This window comes from Urocitellus parryii, chromosome 3 (genome assembly GCF_045843805.1).
Source record: "Urocitellus parryii isolate mUroPar1 chromosome 3, mUroPar1.hap1, whole genome shotgun sequence".
NCBI classification, from domain to species: Eukaryota; Metazoa; Chordata; class Mammalia; order Rodentia; family Sciuridae; genus Urocitellus; species Urocitellus parryii.
Genome location: NC_135533.1, coordinates 87,930,866 through 87,953,157, shown reverse-complemented (window position 1 = coordinate 87,953,157; position 22,292 = coordinate 87,930,866). Strand labels below are relative to the sequence as shown.

General features: G+C 35.1%; 1 protein-coding gene and 1 pseudogene across 1 annotated transcript in view; one reads left to right on the top strand and one right to left on the bottom strand.

The window, feature by feature from the left end:
* The window catches only part of Gars1 (glycyl-tRNA synthetase 1), a 44,594-nt gene that overhangs the window by 6,538 nt on the left and 15,764 nt on the right, over positions 1 to 22,292 (bottom strand). Inside the window, exons 7-13 of the mRNA XM_026401553.2 lie at positions 19,081 to 19,226; positions 16,596 to 16,745; positions 12,669 to 12,831; positions 11,351 to 11,515; positions 9,281 to 9,388; positions 7,740 to 7,885; positions 1,049 to 1,134 (exon numbers count right to left, since the gene is read on the bottom strand). Coding sequence (XP_026257338.1) covers positions 1,049 to 1,134; positions 7,740 to 7,885; positions 9,281 to 9,388; positions 11,351 to 11,515; positions 12,669 to 12,831; positions 16,596 to 16,745; positions 19,081 to 19,226 — 964 coding nt within the window. The remainder of the gene's footprint in view (positions 1 to 1,048; positions 1,135 to 7,739; positions 7,886 to 9,280; positions 9,389 to 11,350; positions 11,516 to 12,668; positions 12,832 to 16,595; positions 16,746 to 19,080; positions 19,227 to 22,292) is intronic.
* LOC144253991 (transmembrane emp24 domain-containing protein 5 pseudogene) lies at positions 1,588 to 2,451 on the top strand (annotated as a pseudogene).

The window sequence follows — 22,292 nt, the reverse complement described above, 5'->3', positions numbered from 1 at the left end:
TGAAAAGAAAGCACCAAGTACCATTAAGGTTTAAAGTTAACCTGACTATGACAATGGGGAGTTTATATTTTAGACATAATAAGTAGGACCAAAAGCTCATGGATTCTAAAGAAGATTTTCTCTCTCTTTCTTTTTTTCTTTTGGCGGGGGGTGAGGGGTGGGGGGATGCAGATTTACAGGGGATTGAACACAGGGGCACTTGACCACTAAGCCTCACAGTCCTCCTGCCTCAGCCTCCCGAGGTGCTGAGATTACAGGCGTGGGCCACTGTGCCCCACTAGGATATTCTTTGGTCTGTGATAAAGACTGAGAATATATTTTGGAAATATAATTATAATTACAGTATTCTTCTGCCCACTCTTCCATGGCCGCCTAATAAGGAACCACAGCTCTGAAACAACTGCCAGGATGATGGCTAAAGCACCAAGGCACGAGGAGCCCCTGCTTCTTCCCACACCTGCTTGCTCAGGCCTGGAAAGAAGGCAGGCATGAACACATGAAAAGAGAGGCCTGCTCTTTCCAGAGTAGCAGTTTTTCAAACACTCAAAAAACCACCATCATCCTTCATGTGAATTCCAAAATACTCACTGCCCAATTCATAGAATTCATTCTTTAAAAAAGAAACACACAAATAAAATCTTCTTAGCTTTTAAAAAAGTATGAGAGATCACTGGCCTCAACAACCTTTTAAAAAGTTGTTTTGCCAAAGATGACCCAGGGTGACAGATGTGAGTTCCCTCTTTTTCTTAAAAAACAAGAGAAACTGTCCTTAAAGTAAGTCCCCAACCCCACCACTCCCACAAAAGAAACTTAATCAAAAATATTCTTCAAATGAACCCCAAGCCACTGGAAGTATAAAGGCAGTATTATACATTATTTTTAAATGGGAGTACAATTATGTTAAAAAAATGTCTTAAAGTCACAAAATTTATGGCTGTGGCTAATGCCACAATTTTTCTCTTCAAAATTTCTATAAAATTATGTCATAAAACATTTTTTTAAAAATTCAGGAGCAATATTTGTCTCTTTACTATTTTCATAAATTTACCATGTAGTGTTTTCTGGAATCTCTTCACACTGACCATGTCTTTTGTTAACTGAAATGTTTTCCCTTCCGTTTCAATAGTGAATTCCCTGCAAAAAACAAAACCACTTTATATATTAATTAAAATATGCAACCTCGTGCCTCAATTTAAAGTTTTTCAGACTGCTAAACTGTTCTCATTTTAAGTACGATAGAACCTGGTCAACTCTCCAGAAATCCATATTATTTCATAAGGAATACCTAATTATTATCTCAACAATAACATCAAACTGGATTCTGAGGAAATGCTCACAAATTGGACTAGCTTTAAAAATTCCACAAGTGACTTAATGACAAATTCCTCTGGTTTTGAGATCAAGGCTAAATAATAGCTTTTTAAAAAAATCATTTTAAAAATAAGAGATATGTCAAAAATGTGCCTGCCTGCGTAAATGACCACTGTTCTCATTACTGTTGTCAACAAATGTTAAAAATGAACCAGTTTGTCTTCTTGCAGAAATAGACCAGCTTGTTGTCTTGCAGAAATAGTCTTAAAACTGCCACACCATTTCCAAAATAGACTGACACTTAATGAAGATCTGCTTAAAAGAAGTTTAACAGCCCTACCCTTTGGAGGACAGCACTTTTCACACAGCGCGTTTGCCGCCGCCGCGGCTGCCACCTGAACTTTCTTCATATTCTGAGTCTCCCTGCCACGAGGAGTCCAGGGAAGAAAAGCGGAGCCGAGGCGCCAGTATCTACACCTCCCACGCCACTTTCAGCCCAAGCTCGCCCCAGCAGGGATGGGAGACAAGATCTGGCTGCCCTTCCCTGTGCTCCTCCTGGCCACTCTGACCCCAGAGCTGCTGCAGGGGGCGGCCGGCTTCACTCCCTCTTTGGACAGCGACTTCACCTTCACCCTTCCGGCCGGGCAGAAAGAGTGTTTCTACCAGCCCATGCCCCTGAAGGCCTCGCTGGAGATCGAGTATCAAGTTTTAGATGGAGCTGGATTAGATATTGATTTCTACCTTGCCTCTCCAGAAGGCAAAACCTTAGTTTTTGAACAAAGAAAATCAGATGGAGTTCACACGGTTGAGACTGAAGTTGGTGACTACATGTTCTGCTTTGACAATACATTCAGCACTATTTCTGAGAAAGTAATTTTCTTTGAATTAATCCTTGATAATATGGGAGAACAGGCACAAGAACAAGAAGACTGGAAGAAATATATTACTGGCACAGATATGTTGGAGATGAAACTAGAAGACATTCTGGAATCCATCAACAGCATCAAGTCCAGACTAAGCAAAAGTGGTCATATACAAACTCTGCTTAGAGCATTTGAAGCTCGTGATCGAAACATACAAGAAAGCAATTTTGATAGAGTCAATTTCTGGTCTATGGTTAATTTAGTGGTCATGGTAGTGGTGTCAGCCATTCAGGTTTATATGCTGAAGAGTCTGTTTGAAGATAAGAGGAAAAATAGAACTTAAAACTCCACTGGATTACTTAACATTGAGAAAAAAAGGCATAAAAATGCAATAAACTGGTACCATTAGTAGTCTTTTCCAAAATGTTTTATCATTAAGTGTAAAACAAGTTATCATTTTAATGTGAAAGGAAAGTTTTCACTTTCTGTGCAAATAGTCTTATCAATTCAGTTGTTTTTAAGTGTATACCAGGAATATTTTATAAAAGATAAGTTTAATTGAATGAAGCCATATTAATAATTGTATTTTCCTAATTTTGAAAAAATTTTTCATATATCACAGTGAATTAAAGAAATGAATATTGGGTCTAAACGCAACACCAAAAATCTGCTTTTGCCTACAACTTCTTTGTAAACGTGGCAGTTACAAATCAATTGTAAAAGTTTTTAATATAGTAAATTATATAAATCATGTGAGAATTATATAATTATGAATTGAATATATTGTTTCCTCTTTACATATGCATCTCTCCTAAAAGATAAATAGAAACAGCTCTGAAATAGACATTTTTAGAATTTTTAAAACCAAGTATATTTCAATGTAAAATATTAACAAAATGTGTTAGTTTTGTATACTTAGCCTACATTCCCAAAAGTTGACATTTTGTTAATTCAATGTCTTGAAACTGCAAAAGCATACTTTCTCATTAAAATTAGGACAAGTTTTCTCTTTGAAATGAAGATATAGAATTAAAAGTGTTCTAAAGTGAAGATACACAGATAAAGGTTGGTCAGCATCCATAAGGATGCATTCTGTCTAGACCTTAATTAAGGTATAGAATTTTAACAGTAAATATGAGATAAAATAAATTTATTTTTATATTATCTATCAGTGTTATGTTAGTTCTAACATGATTATTGACTTCAGTAATACATTATTACCAACAATTGTGAAGGAAATATTGCTTAAAAGGATATGGTCCTAATGTAAATAAATTTCTCCTATTCTGAGTTCTGGATGTTATCAGAAACAATTTAAGGATATCTGATCCAAAATAATGTTCACTTAAATGGAACTGCAAATAAATAAATATCTGGAATCTGATGACTTATCATGATATGCCAATCCTAAAATAAATCATTAGAGTTCCAGTTAACTGAGGAAACTATTTGTGGGTTTTATTTTCTATAACTTTTCTGTTTTGAATTGTCTTTTATTTGTATTCAGGTACAATTTATGAAACATAAGCTCTACCATAAAATTTAGTACTGAGCATAGACATTTATTATAATTTTTATTATACATTTCTAGTCACTTTATTTATGTTGAAGTAAGGATTAGAAACACAGTCCCAAGTTATAAACACCTAATATTTAAATAAGCCATACATACATAAAAAAATCTCCTATTCTACTTTATCACAGTCTATATAATCTTACTCAAGTAATAGTAATTTAACTCTATCATAAAACAAACAAATTTTAAGTTATACCCATTGATAGTATTATAGTAAATATGAGTTAGAAACAACTGAAAAAATTTGGGCATAGCTGGATGTGGTAGTGCACACCTCCAGCTACTCAGGAGGCTGAGCTAAGAGGTTGACAAATTTGAGGCCAGTCTCAACAAATTAGTGAGACCCTGTTTCAAAATGAAGAACAAAATAAAAAGGGCTAGGGATGTTGCTCAGCAGTAGACTGCTCCTGGGTTCAATCTCTAGTACTACACATACAAATTTGGGCATAGAACCCATCAATATATAGGTTATATTTACATTGCAGGAATTCTTGACAAGCAATAACAGCACCCAGGAAAATTAGTGATTCCATTTACAACTTACACTCAGTGGTATGGAAAAAAATACATTTCCCTACTTTTTATGCCCTAGAAAAATAGAAGGCTAGAAACTATTCAGAGACCTTTTCTTTTTTCTATTTTTTTCTTCCTTTGGTATTGGGGATTGAACCTAGGACCTCATGCCTTTAGTCAAGCTCTCTACCACTGAGCCACATCCCCTCTTTAAAAATGAGGTAAATGCCATATATAATTAATTACCTTATTTGGCCAAGAAAATATTTCAGGTTCTCTAAGAGAAGCCCATGCAGAACAAAGGCCAATAAGATCATTCTTAATAAAAAGTCCTCCTTTTTCTCCTTTCTGTCAAATTCATAATGAGAAGCATACTTATAGTACCATAAATAACGAAGCAGGGTACAGATACAACTACTGCATCTTTTCTATAAAACTGTGATTAAAAAATTCTACCTCTTATATAAGGCTATTACTGTATACCGTACTTAATTTCTTACCTAAACTGAGTTGTTACATCACCTTCTACATAGGTGATTTTGCCACTGATTTTAAACCTATGATTCAGTAACTACTCACCATATAATAGTGGCTTTATTTGGAAAACAAAGAATTTAGGATTATTAAGGACAATTATATTTTTATAGACACAAAACAAAATGAAGAGTGAAATATTTAACAAGCATGTTACCTGTATTGGCTCAAAAAATTAAAATTTATAAATGAAGAACAAAAATCTTTTAGAAGGCATTTTATCTGTTTCATGTCATTTTCTAATGTCACCTTCTAAATTAAAACTATGCTAACATTATGTTTATCACTTAAGAGCTGATTTTGTCTTTGCTTATTAATTATATAAACTTAAAGTACTATAATATTTAAGGCCTGAAGTTCATTCTGATTTGCATTTAGATCATTATTAAAGTGCTGTTTTTCATTTGAATGTCTACAGAAAGTAAATAACTGTTTTAAAGTAGCATTGAAAGAAACTACAAATTGAAATGTAATTTCATGTCAAGTATATTTATTTTTCTTAAACATTATATCTTAAAATTGAAACTGAATACATGTGATTATATATCTTTTCAAATGAAAATCTTTATCTGAAGTTTCTAAAGAAATTAATCAGCATGTAATGATTTTTTCATCTGAAGTGTAATGCACAGTTTTGCTTTATATTTGTGAACAGCCATCTTAAATGAGCAATGGACTACGAGTACCAAGTATAATAAAAATTACCCCCCCTTTTTTTTTTTTTTGGTGGAGTTGCCGGGGATTTAAACTGAATAAAAATATTTTCAAAGAAAAAAAAAAAAAAAAAAGAAGTTTAACAATTGTTTCACATGTCAATATAAAGTATTATTCCCATCCCCACCCCAAATCACTGGCTGCCATGTGTTCATGTCCTGAGATATGCCCATTCAGTTTCAGGGTATAAGAATTCATCTTTATAAAGCACCTCAAGCAATACCTGTATTTCAGCTTATAAGGTATTTCTCACTCATCTAAGATCAATTTGGATTTCTCTGGCCTTCCAGCAGCTCAGTGCTGAGAAAGAGCGCCCTCATGCGGTTGCCTTGAAGCTATGTAGTTAGTGCACACAAATGCTTTTATTTTTTTGGTTCAATTGCATTTTGCTAATTTCTACCAATGATTATCTCGTGTTTATCTGCATGAGTTTCAGGGATTTCTTGTGGTTTTAGTATTCTGTCTAAAGTTTGTGAATGCATGCACTAAAGGCTCCACTGCAGACACTGTTACAGATATTCTGTCTGTACAGTGTACGTGTAGATAATAGCTATCTACACAACTAACAGCTATCTAAAAGGGTAGGATTTGCAAGGAGATGGTCATTATTGAGAATCAATAAAAGCAAACTGTCCTATTGTGGATGATATCTAATTAGTGTTATATCTATAGGTTTGATGATTATGGAGCATAAACAGATGTTAATTCTAGAAGAACAGAAATGCTTAAACATCTTCCTACTAAAATGGATAATTTTATCTTCAACTTGCAAATGCTCATCTTCCACCAAGGCCCCAAAGGTTCCCTTGGGTTTCTCTCCCATCTGTCCTCCCAAATTCCCACCAACCACTCACTTTTCTGCATTCCATCATTCTAAGCTGGATTTGTCTTTCCTAGAGTTTCACATACCATCTTTTGTGTAAGGATTCTTTCACTTAGCCTAAATGAGAAGGGTGCACAAATTGTGATCTCTTGTGTTTTCTAATTTTGGGGGGTTTTGTTGGGGTTTTGATCTGATCTGATTTGGTTTTGGTATTTTTTGTTTTATTTTTAAAGAAAACCCTTTGAAAATGCAAATACCATTCTTAGCTGGAGGGCTATACAAAAAACAATACAATGATGTTCAAAGTTACTCTGAAAAATGTGCATTTATGAGAGACTACAAATGTTTCTGCTACCATATCATCCATTTTATTTTTTTTTAAGGTACTGGAGATTGAACCCAGGGATGCTTAACTAGTGCAGCCCTTTTAATTTTTGAGACAGGGTCTTGTTAAGTTGCTAAAGCTGGCCTCAAATTTGTGATCCTCCTTCCTCAGCCTCCCCAGTTGCTGAGATTACAAACAAGCACTGCCATGTCTGGCTTCATCTGATATTTTTTTCTACATACTCCATCTCTCTGTGACTCTCAATTGCACATATTAACTGCCTAATACTGTCTCACAGGATGTTTTTTCAGTCTCTTATTTTCTACACTTTATTCTGAATAGCTTCTGTTGCTATGCCTTTAAGTTCAATGATCTTTCTTCTTGATGTTTAATCTACTGTTAATTCTGTCCAGCACAATTTTCATTTGAGATATTACCTGTTGGTGCTCCATTTGGTTCTTTTTAATATATATTTTCATTTACTACATTCATGTTTCCCTTTATGTCCTTTATATCATGAAATGTACTTACAATAACTATTTTAAAATCCTTATATATTTATCATAGCATGTGTGTTATTTCTGCATGTTTTAACTGACTTTTCCTCCTCATTGAGACATATTTTCCTGCTTTCTTGGGTGTATAACTTTATTACTTGCCAGACACCGGAAATTTTACATTGTTTAGTGTTGGATTTTACTGTATTCCTTTAGACTCTTCACTACTGTTTTTATTTTTATGTCTAAAACAATTCACAGAAAGAACTCCAGATCTCCAAAAACAGAACAGTTACTTTTGAGACAGGAGCTATAACTTCTACTCCTTCCTTAGAAACTACTTTGGACAAGTCTCCTTCTCTAAGAAAATCTTTAGAAAAGAAAAAGATCTTTACCATCTATTTCAAATCATTACTAGGCCATAATGCCAAAATCGTAGCAAAGGTAGTTCTTTAAATGTAGCCACAAGCAGCACTTACCTGCAAAACATTTCTTGTGAAACTAACATCACCCTAATTTTCAGAACCAGGCAGAGAGGACATATGACTGGAGTCCAGTGAAAAGTGAACATCTTAAACCTTACCCTTTCTCATTCAGTAGTGTCTCCATTTCTGTAATGTAACATTCATCACAGATGGCGAGGTACTCCATCACCAGCTTTGCATCTTTTTTGTACGCTTTACCAACTGCTCCCTTATTGGGTTCAAACTGAACAACATTAACTGTTTTGTATGGAGTAGTCAAGGATCACAAAAAACACTGCCTCAGTACTATGAAAAATGATCTTGAAGTCAGTCATTAACTTAAAACATCACCAGTTCTCTAGTATAGATCCTATGTAGGCTGATTTTAAGTGCAAAATGAAACAATTATCCCCAAAATCACTTCAAGAAACTTCACTTAAAAATAAGTAAACACCACCAATACAGAATTTTTCAATTATACTGAGATAAAAGGAATATTATACCTAATTGGCAATATAATTAATCCATAACACAAAAACTTTGGGTAACAATTAATTCATTTCTAAAATGCCAAATACAACAAGGTCTATTTCCCGTCACCTACCCTAAGAAACCAGTTCACAGATCACATCCTCAGCATCTGATAAGAAAACTTATAGCAAGGTACAGTGGTACTCGACTGTAATTCCAGCAATTTGGGAGGCCAAGGAAGGAGAATCACAAGTTCAAGACTAGTCTCAGCAGCTTAGCAAGACCCCGTGTCAAAATAAAACAAAAAGGGCTGGGGACATAGCTCAGAGGTAGAACACCACTGAGTTCAATCCTGAATACAAAAGAAAGACACAAAGGAAGAAAGAAAACTTCTATTTTGCTAATACACGAACAATGTAAACTAAATTATTTTATTTACCATAAAATGGCAATCATCGTTTTACAGAAAAAGTATTTACCAGATGCACTCTACGTAGGGGTCCACAGATTTAGGTATGGAAAAATGTAACCTCAAACAAAACAGAAAATGGGTCAACACTCTGAAAGATATTTAGAGCATTTTTCTGAATGTGCTTTTTCTAAAGGTCAAATACTGACTTCCCATATCAGACTACAAGTATAGAGAATAGGAAAGAAGCAATGAGGGCGATTAACTAACAGGTTTAAACAAACATTAGTCATCTTTTCATTGCTGTGACCAAACCCCTGACATAAACAATTTAAAGGAGAAGTTCATCGTGGTCCACAGTTTCAGAGGTTTCAGTCCATCGTACAAGGACTCACTTCATTGCTCTGAGAGTAAAGAGGCCAGTGATAAAATACACTCCCCAAAAACGTGACCTACTTCCACCAACCATGCCCACTGCCTACAGTTTCTATCTCCTCCCAGGAGTTCATTAAAATTATTATCCTATCAAATAGGTTACCCCACTAATGAGGTCAGAGTCCTCATAATCCAATCATTTCCTAAAAGCCCCACCTCTGGATATGATATTACTGCACTGCCTTCAACACATGAGCCTTTGGAGGACACTCCAGATCCAAACCATAATACTACTATAACTCCAAAACTTCTCCATTCACCTACAGAATGAAGTACAGACTGGAACTTACATACTGGCAAGATGTTTGCACTTAAGCCTGAGTATGCAGTGATCAGAAAGGATATGGGTTCTTTTAGAGGTTTTTCAGCAACTAGAGGGACTTTGGTGGCTCGTGCATGACAGGAGAGGTCATAACAGGAACGATCAGCACATCCAACAATCTCAATCCAGCCCTAAAACAACAGAATTGATAAAAAAACATTTATTGCTTACATTGAGTTTGTTCACAAATGCATGCACAGTTTAAGCCCTTTTCAAATATTGTAGGATATTCAATCATAGAATCTCCAATTTGATTTTATAAATTTTTGAAATGGGAACAGTTTCACAATTCACAGAGCTGACAAATCTAAAAAGTATAACTAACATTGTACACAAAGTAGACTTATTTTCTAGAGAGATTTACATTGCCCTATCTCAACAATGGGCTAAACTAATATATTCTAGGAGTTAATTACCAAAATTAAATATAAGCATAGACAAAACATGTAGAATTGGTTCAAATTTGTAATCAGTATCAAAATGAGTTGGGCAAAACCCACTATTCTCTCTGGACAAAGTACCTACTAGCCTCACAAAAATGATCTTCTCTTGTACAAAGGAAAATAATTTTTTTTGTTTAATCTGAAAATAAAAAGAAATCCCAGAAAACAAAAAAAATTAAAGAAATTAATGATACTTATACTCCTGAGATACTACATAAAATTTTGGCATATGTCAAGCAAGCTTGCTAAAAAAAATTAGATAAGAAAAACCTGAATACATTCTTTCCTAATTCCACAAAGGAAAAAGAATATATTTAAAACAACATCAATAACAGCCACTATAAGAGATATGCATATTATTATGCACTTATAAATGCAAATGTGTTTATAATCTAGAAGTCAGGTACAGGCACATGCCTAAACCCTAGCTACTTGGGAGGCTGAGGCAGGAAGATTGCAAGTTTGAGGTCAGCCTTAGCAAAACTCAGGAGACCCTGTCTCAACACAGAAAAGGTTGGGGATGTAGCTCAGAGGCAGAGTACCACTGGGTTCAATCCCCAGTACTGCAAAAAAAGGAGGAAAAAAAATCTAACTCAGACACACCAAGGCCTGTGGGCCTATGGCATTTACCATTTCTAAGGTTGCAAAACAACAAGAAGATATGCAACAGAGACCATACAGGGCCCACAAAACCAAAAATATTAACTACTTGATCCTTCATAGAAAATGTTTGCCAATCCCAAATATACAGAAGAGACACAAAGCCCTTTGGGGGACAAGCGTGCAATTTATAAGTCTTCAGAATTATTTTTTCCTTGTAAAAAGAAATCATACTTTAACATGACTATTTTTACTTTTAATTAGACAAAAAGGAATCCAAACTAAAAAAAAAAAAAAAAAAAAAAGCCAGTTTACAAATTAAAACCCATGACTCTGGGTTAACCCACTGATCCCGGGCTAAAGCCACCTCTCTCTAGAGAAGAACTCACGAACATCCAATAAGGGATGTGACAAAAGATTCTCAGGGTCCTTGTTTTGGATATCAGCTTATTACCACTGCCAATAACACAGAAAGAATCTTCTACATTCAAATGCCTTTCATTCCTAAGTTTAGTACTAATGTTCACATACAGAAGCATGGGAAGGTACAATGCAGAGGTAACCTAGGCATCTTGTCGAAATTTTTAGAGAAAAGGCAGTTCTTAAATGAGATGAGAATTGACTAGTATATCCCCTCAAACTACCAAATAGCTCTCTAATCTAATAGTACTATAGCTTTCTTTACTCACCCTACCACCATTTCTAACATTTGTTGGGATTCCTGTCATCAGGAGGCCACTCCATCTTAGCTTCACTTAGAGAGGTCACCAATAACACTGGACGGCACCAAACACACACACACCGGCACTGCCCCATCATCATCAATCTTTTCTATCTGTCTGAAGAAGCTATCTATGTCTCCAAGCAGCTCCTCCTGTGACACAGAACAGCCCGCTCCTCATAAGAAGACTACTTTTACTGTTTTGTTCAGGAAAAGATCTCTTTTCTTTGTTCCATTATGACTTTAAGTTCACAAAGTGCAACTGTGATAACAGATTTTTTAAGTTAACAATGTGGAAACCAGAGTAAAAACCATTCCATTCTACTTACGTAGGACGTTTTAGATTCCGCATCCCAACAGTCACAAGCATAATGGGCCATTTCGTTCTCCATGTGCTGCCGGAAGCGAAGTTTATCTGGAGATACTCCAACCTTCGTGAGGTAGAGGTAGATGCGGCCAATGAAGTAGCCTAATACTGAGTTGTTAATTACACCCTGAATAAATAAGCAAGTAAGCATGGAGGAAGGAAAGAAAAAAGATACACATTAATACTTTTCAAGACTAAGGTATTATTTTCCATGAAGTTATTCATAATCTACTGAAGACATTTGAAACACAATGTAAGCTACTTTTTTGTTGCTTTCAGAATTTCAAATACCCAGAAAGTGATATCTGTTACCTTCAAAGAGGTTAATATCAAATAAATAAGGTGATAACAAAATTGGTTCAAAATACACCCAACATACATCTATCCAACTACTCAACTGGGTCAGCAAAATTTCAGCCCAATGCCACTGAACCTCTAAATCTACAGTATAAAAATAATGTTCATTAATGACCCTAACAAATGGCAAAGATATTCCCTTCAGAATTAACAAAATTAATAACGCATGTTAAAGGGATTTTAATGTATTCCTACCCATTGAAATCGGCAAACCCCATTCAATACATGTAATCTTACAATTTTAATACTGGAAGAATCTTAGAAATCATCTAGCCCCATCTCTCACCACTGTAGGGATTCTCTCTGCAAAATGGGTAGCAAGTTATCATCCAGCCTCAACTTTAACATTTTCAGGGCCAGGAAGCTCAATGGTCCGAAGGCAAGTCATCCAGGCAGCAGCTACTGTTTTTTCACCCCTTCTTATCTCCTGGAGAATATTTAGAGAAATTCTGCTACCTGCAAGGCCTTATCACCAACTGATATGGGTAATGCAGAAGAGCTTAGAATCCAGCAGCCTTGCTTTCCTGAACCAAATTCTGTCTCCCTCGCAGTTACACAGAATGTTAAAAATGGATCAGTGAGGCACAATTTAAACAAAGCTCAATTTTCCAATATCACTCTGCTAAACTTTTTTTGTGTGTGTTTAGCCCCACAATCCAGAAACTGGGATATTCGGGTGATTTTTCCCTCATTGTGATAATACTGTGTAGGGACTGGAGCAGGGCTCAGTGGCTGAGCACTTGCCTAGCATGCACAATACCCTAGGTTTGATTCCCAGCACTGCAAACAAACAAAATATAAAATGAATGACTGTATAAAAATATGACTGCTAAAATAAAATATTTTATCAGCCAGTACAAAAAGAACTTGGTAAGCCCTGCAAACCCTGAACTGGCACAATCTGAATTACTCCTGCATCTTACCTGTTCAACAGCATCTCCTAGGCGCATTTTCCGAGCAGACTGTCCGCTGACCTGGGCTTTTGCTGAATACAAACAAAGGTAAAGGTCTGCTACATTCTGGAACTTGGGATGGTCTTTCTCACTAGGATCTACAAAGTGCTCAATTTCTGCCATTGTGAATTCTCTGTAAACAAAATATAAGGGATAAAATCTGCATGCTTAACTAAAAAACACTAAACAAGGCCCCTATTTTCAAATGCATTCTATACTGATAAAGGCCCCGACTCTAATAGCTTATTACTCTAATAGCTTATTACTAAAATTTAAAAAAAAAAAAATGGTTTCTTAAGGGAAGGAACAAAAAATGTTTTGATTGGGTTTGTCTACATAACTGTGTTTGCTTGTTTGTTTTGGAGTAACTAAGGATCAATCCCAGGGACTCACAGATGGTAGGCAAATGCTTTACCACTGAGCAACATCCCTAGCCTGGTTATTTTTAAAAGCATTAAAAACTGGCCTAGGGGTGTAGTTCAGTGATAGAGCATGTACTCAGCATGCACAAGGTCCTGGATCTAATCCTTAGCACTAAAAATAAAAGCAATATTAATAATAAAATTAAACTTTTTAATTCACTATTTTAAATAACCATAAACTTCTCTCAAATAATGATTTCTTCCACCTAACCAAATCCAAAATGATGGGGTTAGTTTTAACTGAAAACAATTTTTAAAAGGCAGAATTAATAACAAATTTTAAATTTACAACTGGCCATGGTGGTATATGCCTATAACCCTAGCTATTCTGGAGGTTGAGGCAGGAGCTCAAGATTGAGGCCAGCCTGGGGTACTAAAGAAAGACCCTGTCTTGAAAAAAAGATTAAAAGACTTAGGGATGTACCTCAGTGATAGAGTGTTTGCCTAGTGGTTTAGAGGTCCAGGGTTTGATTCTTAATATCTTCCCCAACACACACACACACACACACACACACACACACACACACACACACATGCACAGACACACGTGAGATATTGAGTAGTGACATCCAAATAAAATGTTTTATCTTAAAGCATCAGTAAGTCTTTATAAATATACCCTAAATGAAGCAACCAATATTGACTTTTCAAAGAATGGGAAATTAAAAGTTGACTGAAATGGTTCTTTAGCTTTTATAGCAGTTTGGTTCCTTTTTTTCTTTTAACTGCTCTATACATGATTACGGCACTATGCAGATGGTTTCTTTAGAGTAAGAGCTTCTTAAATAAAGTGTAATTCATGGCAAAGGACAGCAGACAAAAATTGAACAAGACAACATCAAGCTCAATGCAGAATGATGAAATAAATATGCACACAGTAATGGCTTCTCAAAAAGATTTTTCTGAATGGCAATTTAATAGCTATTGCAGGGGGAGATGAGGTGCCGGGAGGTAATTGTATGAGGCAAAATCAAACCTCTCTTCTTTTAAAAACAACAAATCACATTTACTGGTGTACTTTCAAGACTACTTCAGAAGTTTTAGATGCAATATAAAATTCTTAAATGGGTCCTAAAAACACACGAAATGCACTGCAAAAGAGCTTTATTTTTTGAATTTTATTTTTTAATGGTACCCCTTATTTAGTCCTGTAGCACCTATGTCTTAATCATCTTTGAACAACTATCAAACATCTGTGCACAAAGCAAAGTGAGGGACAAATGTGGTGTTTGGCTGCACAGTTTGTACCTGGGCTGACAGGAACTGCACATCCTCATGTGGGGCAGATAAATTAAAGGCCCTACTCAGAATCCTCAAAACAGGTGCTGCAAAAATGGTGCTGTGAAAATGGCATATTTGGGACTTTTAGGACATCTATCTAGAATTTCAGTTTGGGAATAAAGACTTAAAATTTTTTTTTAATTTGTTCTTTTTAGTTATACATGACAGTAGAGTGTATATTGGCAGAATATACATATATGTATATATACAAACACAAAGAATAAACCACTCTTGTGGTTACACATGATGTGGAGTTACCCTGATTGTATATGCAAATACAGGGCTAGGAAAGCTATGACCAATTAATTCTACTGTCTTTCCTATTCCTCTCCCACCTCCCTTCCCTTTGTTTCCCTTTGTCTAATCCAATGGATTTCTAATTTGAATGCTTAAAATTTGCTAAGAAAATAGATCTTGAGTATTCTTACTGCCAAAACAACAAAAATAAAGGTAACTATTCTTGTGAGAAGTATTCCAGTCTCCAGAGAGACTTTAATTAGCCTGTCTGTGGTAATCACTTCAGTGTACATATAAAAACATCACCTTATTTATCTTGGGGAAAAAAAGGCAACCTTAGTTCACAGACAGGAGGCAACATTTATTTGACCAACTCTGTCTCTTATCCATGAGTTTAGAGACTGTATACACAGGCCAGGAAGACAGAACTAAACAATCAAACACAAAAAATTTTAAAAAGCTTCAGATGAGCAATCTGATACTTCTGAAAGAGTTAATATTTTTTTTTAAAAAAATAATTATTTTTTAAAAAAGTAATTACTGCTACAGAAAGACTCATCACCTGATAACTCTGATCAAGAAGAAATCTTAATACTGAACAAACCAATCCTGGTGCTCCCACGGGGGATGTTGATGATGTACATAACCCAACTAGTCAAAACCAGGCAGGACACTTTGAAGTGGAAATGAGCCACTAGTCAGGAAGGTCCAGGCTTTTCCCACTAACCCCTGTGATCACACAATTCTGAGCTGGTTTTCCCACTCTATAGGCCCCAGACTCTTCTCCCAAACACTAGTTTTAGACAAGGTCAGTATAAGTACTGGGGAAGCACTTGTGTCAGGGTACCATTGGAACAGGAGAAACCAAAAGACAAAAAGAAAAACAAACAAAACAAAAAAACCCAGACCTTGGGAAATAAAGAACTCAAATCTGACACATTTTTCATTTTCATAATACCTTAAATTTCTGATTACCTCTCTTTCTACATGAAAACCTAAAAGGGGCCCTTCCCACCCCTTTCTTTAGGTTGTACATACATCCTCCATGACATCTCTCATTCCTAACCCTCAAGTCTGAAGGGACTACAGCTCTGAAGACAGTTTGGTTGACAGGTAGAGGTATTTCCTCACAGACGGCACCATGGGACTAACAAGATCAGGCAGGTGCCTTGGGCACTTTGATCTGCAGTCAGTGGCTGGGACAGGCTATGGCTATGTCTGTAATTACAGCAAGTAAGAAGAGAGGAAAGGGTGGTGCCTTGGGACTAGGAGAATACTTTCAGTGCCTAAAAAAGATCAGTGTGACTATTCCAACCTATTTTTTTTATAGAATGAGTCACTCTAAGAGATGACATCAGGAAGAAATGTATAGAAATCACTAAAAGCTCAAGTCATAAACAACTAAGTCATAATAAATTTCTAAACAGTAGAAGTGAACAGTGCCTATATGCCTTTCCACATATCCCTGGATGTAACAGACAAAAGCACATTTTCAGAACAGAGGCAAGTGGGTAAGTTTGTTAAAGGCTTCCCCAAATATCTAGAGGTTATATCCATATCACCAACTGATCACTGAAACACTCTCCAGCAAAGCTGTCTGCACTGGACTAGAGTGACCCTCTTGTCATAACTCCACCCCATCTGCCCCCACAAAAAGCAGCACTGCCCAAACTGCAATTTGTTCAGAAAATCAAGAGCTTAACTCAAAACATATGATGAACATAGAAAAAAGATGATCTTGGAGCAAGGAAGAAGTTTAAGCTATTTCCCACCTCTTACCTTTCCATTCAAACATACTTCTATTATTCAAAACTGCCAATTATCCCAGGTATTACACTTGGAGATCACAAAATATAAAGAACACAGAGAAGACAAAAATAAATCCATAATTGGTACTATCACAGAATAGTTTCAAAATGGCAATCTTTCACTTCTAACTCAATGTCAAGGGCAGTACCTGACTCTGATGAGTCCAGATCGAGGGGAGATCTCATTTCTAAAAGAGTTTCCAATCTGGGCAGCAGCAAAAGGCAACTTTCCTTGGTTGAATTCCAAAAGTCGCTTGAAATTCAGGAAAATCCCCTGTGCAGTTTCTGGCCTCAAATACCTAAAAAGTTAAGTGAATCAGTCTGTTATCAAGAAAAAAATAATATTTTATAACAAACATGAAATTTTATATATATATATATATATATATATATATATATATATATATATATATATATCTCAAAATTCTCAAATAAACCATTTTACAACAAAACTGTACAGGCCCTAAGACAAAGTTTTAGAAACAGATATCTTCCTCTGAAGCAAATATTCTCATAGAAGTATCAGAAAATAGATTAAGTAACTGGTATGGCAAGACTACTGCAGCACTGTCATTTTATTGGATTACTCCAGTTGTCAAAATACCCCCTCTTTCACAGTGCCCCTAAAACCTCTGATGATGTCCTCTTGAGCAAACATTTGCATAGAGGTATAGATTAGGATAATTTTGGTTCCCTCCAAAAATAAAACCTCTGTTAATCCACAAAGTGAAACAACTGTGGGATCAAAAAAGAAGTCAGTATGGGCTAAGGTTTAACATTAGAGTTCACTGAACACGTCCATCATCCTACTAAGCCAGGACATTTTCAAGGATTCCCACACTATTTTATCCTCTGCAATATTTTCTGTTTTCAGCCAAAGGCTTCTTTATTTCTTCATATTTTAAACAAATGGTTAAAAAAATGCTATAATTATTGCCCTCACCTCAATTTCACAGAAGATACTCTATGCAAAACCCCCTTTAGGAAAGTGTTCTCAATAGCCTACTTCCAAATAAGTGTTATTAAAACAACTACAAAACCAAGGAAAAAAGACATCTAAAATTTCACCCTCTCTTCATGTACATGACCACTCTTTCATTCTTGTGGTTCTTTCCAGATTTCATCCAAGTATTAACAACTACAATTTATGTGTGTATTAATGCATGATGTGTATAAAATTATGTTACTTCTTTTATTTATTTTCTAAATAATTGTAAAAAAAATCTTACATTTAACAGTGGCAAAGCATTATATTAAAATGATCTACTTTATTATAATTCTTAACCATTCTCACATTAATGGATAGGTAGATTATTATACTTTTACTTTATATGTTCTTTATAAGCATAGTTTCCTTTCCTTTTGAATTATTTCCTTAGGAATTCCCAGGAGTGAAATGTCTGGGTCAGAGAATACACATCATTTTATAAAATCTCTATGTACTATCAAAATGCAAAGTTTACCATTGGCTTCTTTCTACAAAATATCCCATATCAACCTGGCATCTTGTCCCTTTTTTTGGTACTAGGGATTGAACCCAAGGGCATTTTACTACTGAGCTACATCCCCATCCCTTTATTTTGAGATGGGGTCTAAAAATAAGTTGCTAAACTGCCTAAGTCTGGCCTCAAACTTTTGATCTTCTAACCTCAGCCTCCTGAGTGGATGAGATTATAGGCATGTGCCACCATGCTTGGCTCATCCTATTATCTTATAAAAGAATAAGCTGTGAACATTTTGTCACAATTAATTAAAATTAAATTAAAATTTATTTTTACTCTAAAACAAAACCACAGAAAAAAATATCTGACACTACGAAATGAAACATTGGCTGTGTTTGTTAACAGTGGACTGGAAATCTAGAGAAAAAGCTTCCAATTCCAGATCACTTTATAAACTATTCAAATTTGTTTATTATGTGAAAAACTTCTTCTTTCAGATCAATAGGCCATACCTATGCTGTTCAATGATAGGACATTAATTACAGGTCTATTTAAATTTAATTAAAAAGCATTAGGAGTGATGGCACACACCTGTAATCCCAGTAACTCTGGAGGCTGAGGCAGGATCCCAAGTTTAAGGGAAGCTTTGGCAACTTGGCAAGACCCTAAGCAATTGAGTGAGACCCCCATCTCAAAGAAAAGGCTGGGGATATGGCTTAGTAGTAAACCACCCCTGGGTTCAATCCCCAATACCTATCAATCAAATTAAAATAATTTAAAATTCAATAACTCAGGAGCACAAGTCTCAATTCAAGTTCTCAACAACAATACATGGCTAGTGACTAACATATCTAGAACATTTCCATCACTGCAGAAAGTTCTACTGGACAGCTGTGCTAAACTGAACAGCTACTAAAGTACACTTCAGCAATCATTCTTTGCCCTTCCCCTATACAACTATAACTAACAGATCACAGTCTGTTATGTTTATAATTTTAAAAAAAGGGAAAGTGATTATATTAAGAATTATAAGAAATAAAACTTAAGCATATGGCTGTCATTATTTCTCTTTAGTATATTCATCTGTACCTTCTTTATATAACCTCAAATTTTTTCCTTCCCAGCATTGATATTTACCTTTATTACAAGCCATTTTAATAACTTGGTTACACAAACAAACTGTGATACATACCCAGGCATGTTTCCTCCAGGTCCAATGAAGGTCTTGAACATTAAATTAAAAGGTACTGGTGGGGACAGATCATTCCCAGTAGTGGGGGATTTTACATTATAGTTCACAAAAAGATCTCCAAGTTCTTGCTGTCCATAGTTATCAAGCTAAAGAATACATCAAGACAATAATTAGTGCAAAAGACAAAGAAAACAAGGCAAAAGTATTATAACTTCTTCAATCCATTGCTACAACTCACACAAAATTCAAGAACATAAGAATTTACCTAAACTTCAGAATATACACATTAAAACTATAAACAGTTTACATACTTTTCGTTTACCAGCAGAAAAATGGAGACATTTCTGGAACTGACCTAAAACTAATGCCTTTACCATTTCACAATGAAAAAAAGAAAGGCACACAGATAGAACTCCTGTTTCATTATAATAGTTATTGGTTGGTAAGAACTGAATGAACAATTTAAAAACTAAACCTTCTAGGTTCTTTTGTCACACAACTTCTAAGGAGCATTCAGAAAATCATGCCATTACGCAGAAAGTTGGATCACTGAGATAAAAAGGTCACTTGAGTGACCTTCAAGATACAAACACCACAAATGTAACCTGGTCCTCCTACTTAAAGAGAAAGTCAAATAGCTTAAGGAACATCTCTGTTTCCCAGAGAATTCAATAATACATACTGCTTTTCAATAAAAGACATAATGAAAAAAGAATCAGGAAGAAAAAGATTCTGAGGATACAGATAGAAATTTGTTGGATATAAATTTCAATAAATTGCATTTGCATTTCCCATTTGACCCAGGAATTCCATTTCTAGGAATCTATCCCAAAGATGCAACAGTAAAAACATGAAACATATAAGCAGAAAGCTATTCAGTGCAACACTATCTATAATGGTAAAGAGGGAAAATAGCCCAAATGTCCACTAATAGGGAACTAGTGATATAAATAAACTACAAGCACACAATGCAGAATTATGCCGCTATAAAATGAAATAAGGAATATCTCTATATTCTACTATGAGAATGGGGATATATTGTTATGTGAAAAAAACATGGTAAAGCATATGTGGAATCCTATCATCTACCTAAAAAGGGGGTGCATACATATCTGTCTTTATTTAAATGTGGCTTAAAATTTTTTTTAATTTTTTTTTTTTAGTTGTTGATGGACCTTTATTTTTTTCATTTATTTGTATGTGATGCTGAGAATCAAACCCAGTGCCTCACGCATGCAAGGCAACTGTTCTACCAGTGAGCCACAATTCCAGCCCAAAAAAAATTTTTTAAGTTAAAACCTGCTTACCTATGTGTTAAGAAGGGAATAAGATAAAGGGCGAGAAGGGAATAAAATAGAGGGAAGAGAAACAGACACTATATCTACTTGAATATACTTTGCTTTTAAAATTTAACTTTGGAGCTAAAAAGATTTGGTATAGTTACAAAATGAACTTAAATTTTAAAAAATGAAAACCTAAAAATTGAGAGGAAAACAAAATGCACAGATTGAGTATCTAGCTTGTGACCTAATAACACAGAATATATCTACTTGAATATACTTTGCTTTTAAAATTTAACTTTGGAGCTAAAAAGATTTGGTATAGTTACAAAATGAACTTAAATTTTAAAAAATGAAAACCTAAAAATTGAGAGGAAAACAAAATGCACAGATTGAGTATCTAGCTTGTGACCTAATAACACAGAATGACCGCTTGTGAATTTAAACACCCATGTTAGACCGCAGGACTGACTGAATACTTCTGGTGTATCTTTGAAAAGAAAGAACAAAATGAATTTTTATATTGTTTTCAATATTCATATTGTTGATGTTGGTGCTAATATTGTTACTCTGAGGCTGTTAATGTACACTGTGGGGAATAAAACATTAATAATTGTGTTGCAGAGAACTGGTATTTTTGGTGTGGGTAAAAGAAAATAGAGATTTAAAATTTATAAAATAAAAATAGCATAATATCTTTAAGTAGAAGTTTCAAATCAATTCATGATGACTTTACCTTTAAAAAATAAGACTTCCCTGGCTCAGTTCACCAAAAAGGTCTAGAATCAACAACTAATACCATGTTCACTAATAGGAACCAGAAACCCTTGGAGAAATAAATGGTCCAGGAAATGTACAAGATGAGCCTACAGTTGTCATACTAAAAAGCAAGGGAGTTATCAAAGACCACCACAGGGTCACATCAAAAGTACTCAGCAGACATCTCCTGATAGCCGAAGACTGGACAATTTCACCATCAGTAAGGATAATAACAGCAATTGACTGAAAAAGATCAAATATTTTAATCTATAACACGGAAGGAAGGAAAAGAGGGAAGGCAGGCAGGAACTCACTGTGCATTTTTTAAGGATGCAAGGGAATCAATAAACAGGTTAAAATAAGATGTGGAAATGGATCAAGCACATGTTCTCACTTTTCTTCACAAATGGTATCTCAGAGAAACAGTGAATAAGAATGTTTTCCCATTTTCTGCCATCTAGAATAACAGAATGACCAAAAAAAAAAAAAAAAAGATGGAACCTCTTAATCAATTAACAGATCTAGACCAGGGTCATCAATGGCCGAAGCTCACACAAGTGATAACCATTGAAGTACATAAAATCACTAAATATCTTGCCACAAATACCTGGTCAAGGGCTGGGGGCTCAGTGGTACAGCACTTGCCTAGCAGGTGTGATGTACTGGATTGGATCCTCAGCACCACATAAAAAATAAACAAAATAAAGGTATTGTGTCCATCTACAACTAAAAAAGAAATTCTAAAAAAAAAAAAAAAAAAACACACTGGTCAAGCCTCTATTATAGAAACTGATAATATGTTTAACATCACTATAATAATGCAAGCAGCCAGGACAATGTAAATAATAATTCATATTTGATGATATTAAAATAATTAGTATTTACTAAGGCAAAAACACTTATCTAGGACTGGAGTTGTGGCTTAGTAGTAGAGCTCTTGCCTAACATGTGTGAAGCACTGGGTTTGAATCTCAGCACCATAAATAAATAAATAAATAAATAAATAAATAAATAAATAAAGGTCCATCAATTAAAAAAAAAAAAGCATTAACTAGAACATTCAGAGGTGTATTAGCAAAAATAGACAGAACCAGGTGCAGTGGCATAGACCTGTGATTCCAACAACATGGGAGGCTGAAACAGGAAGATCACAAGTTAGAGAACAGCCTCCAA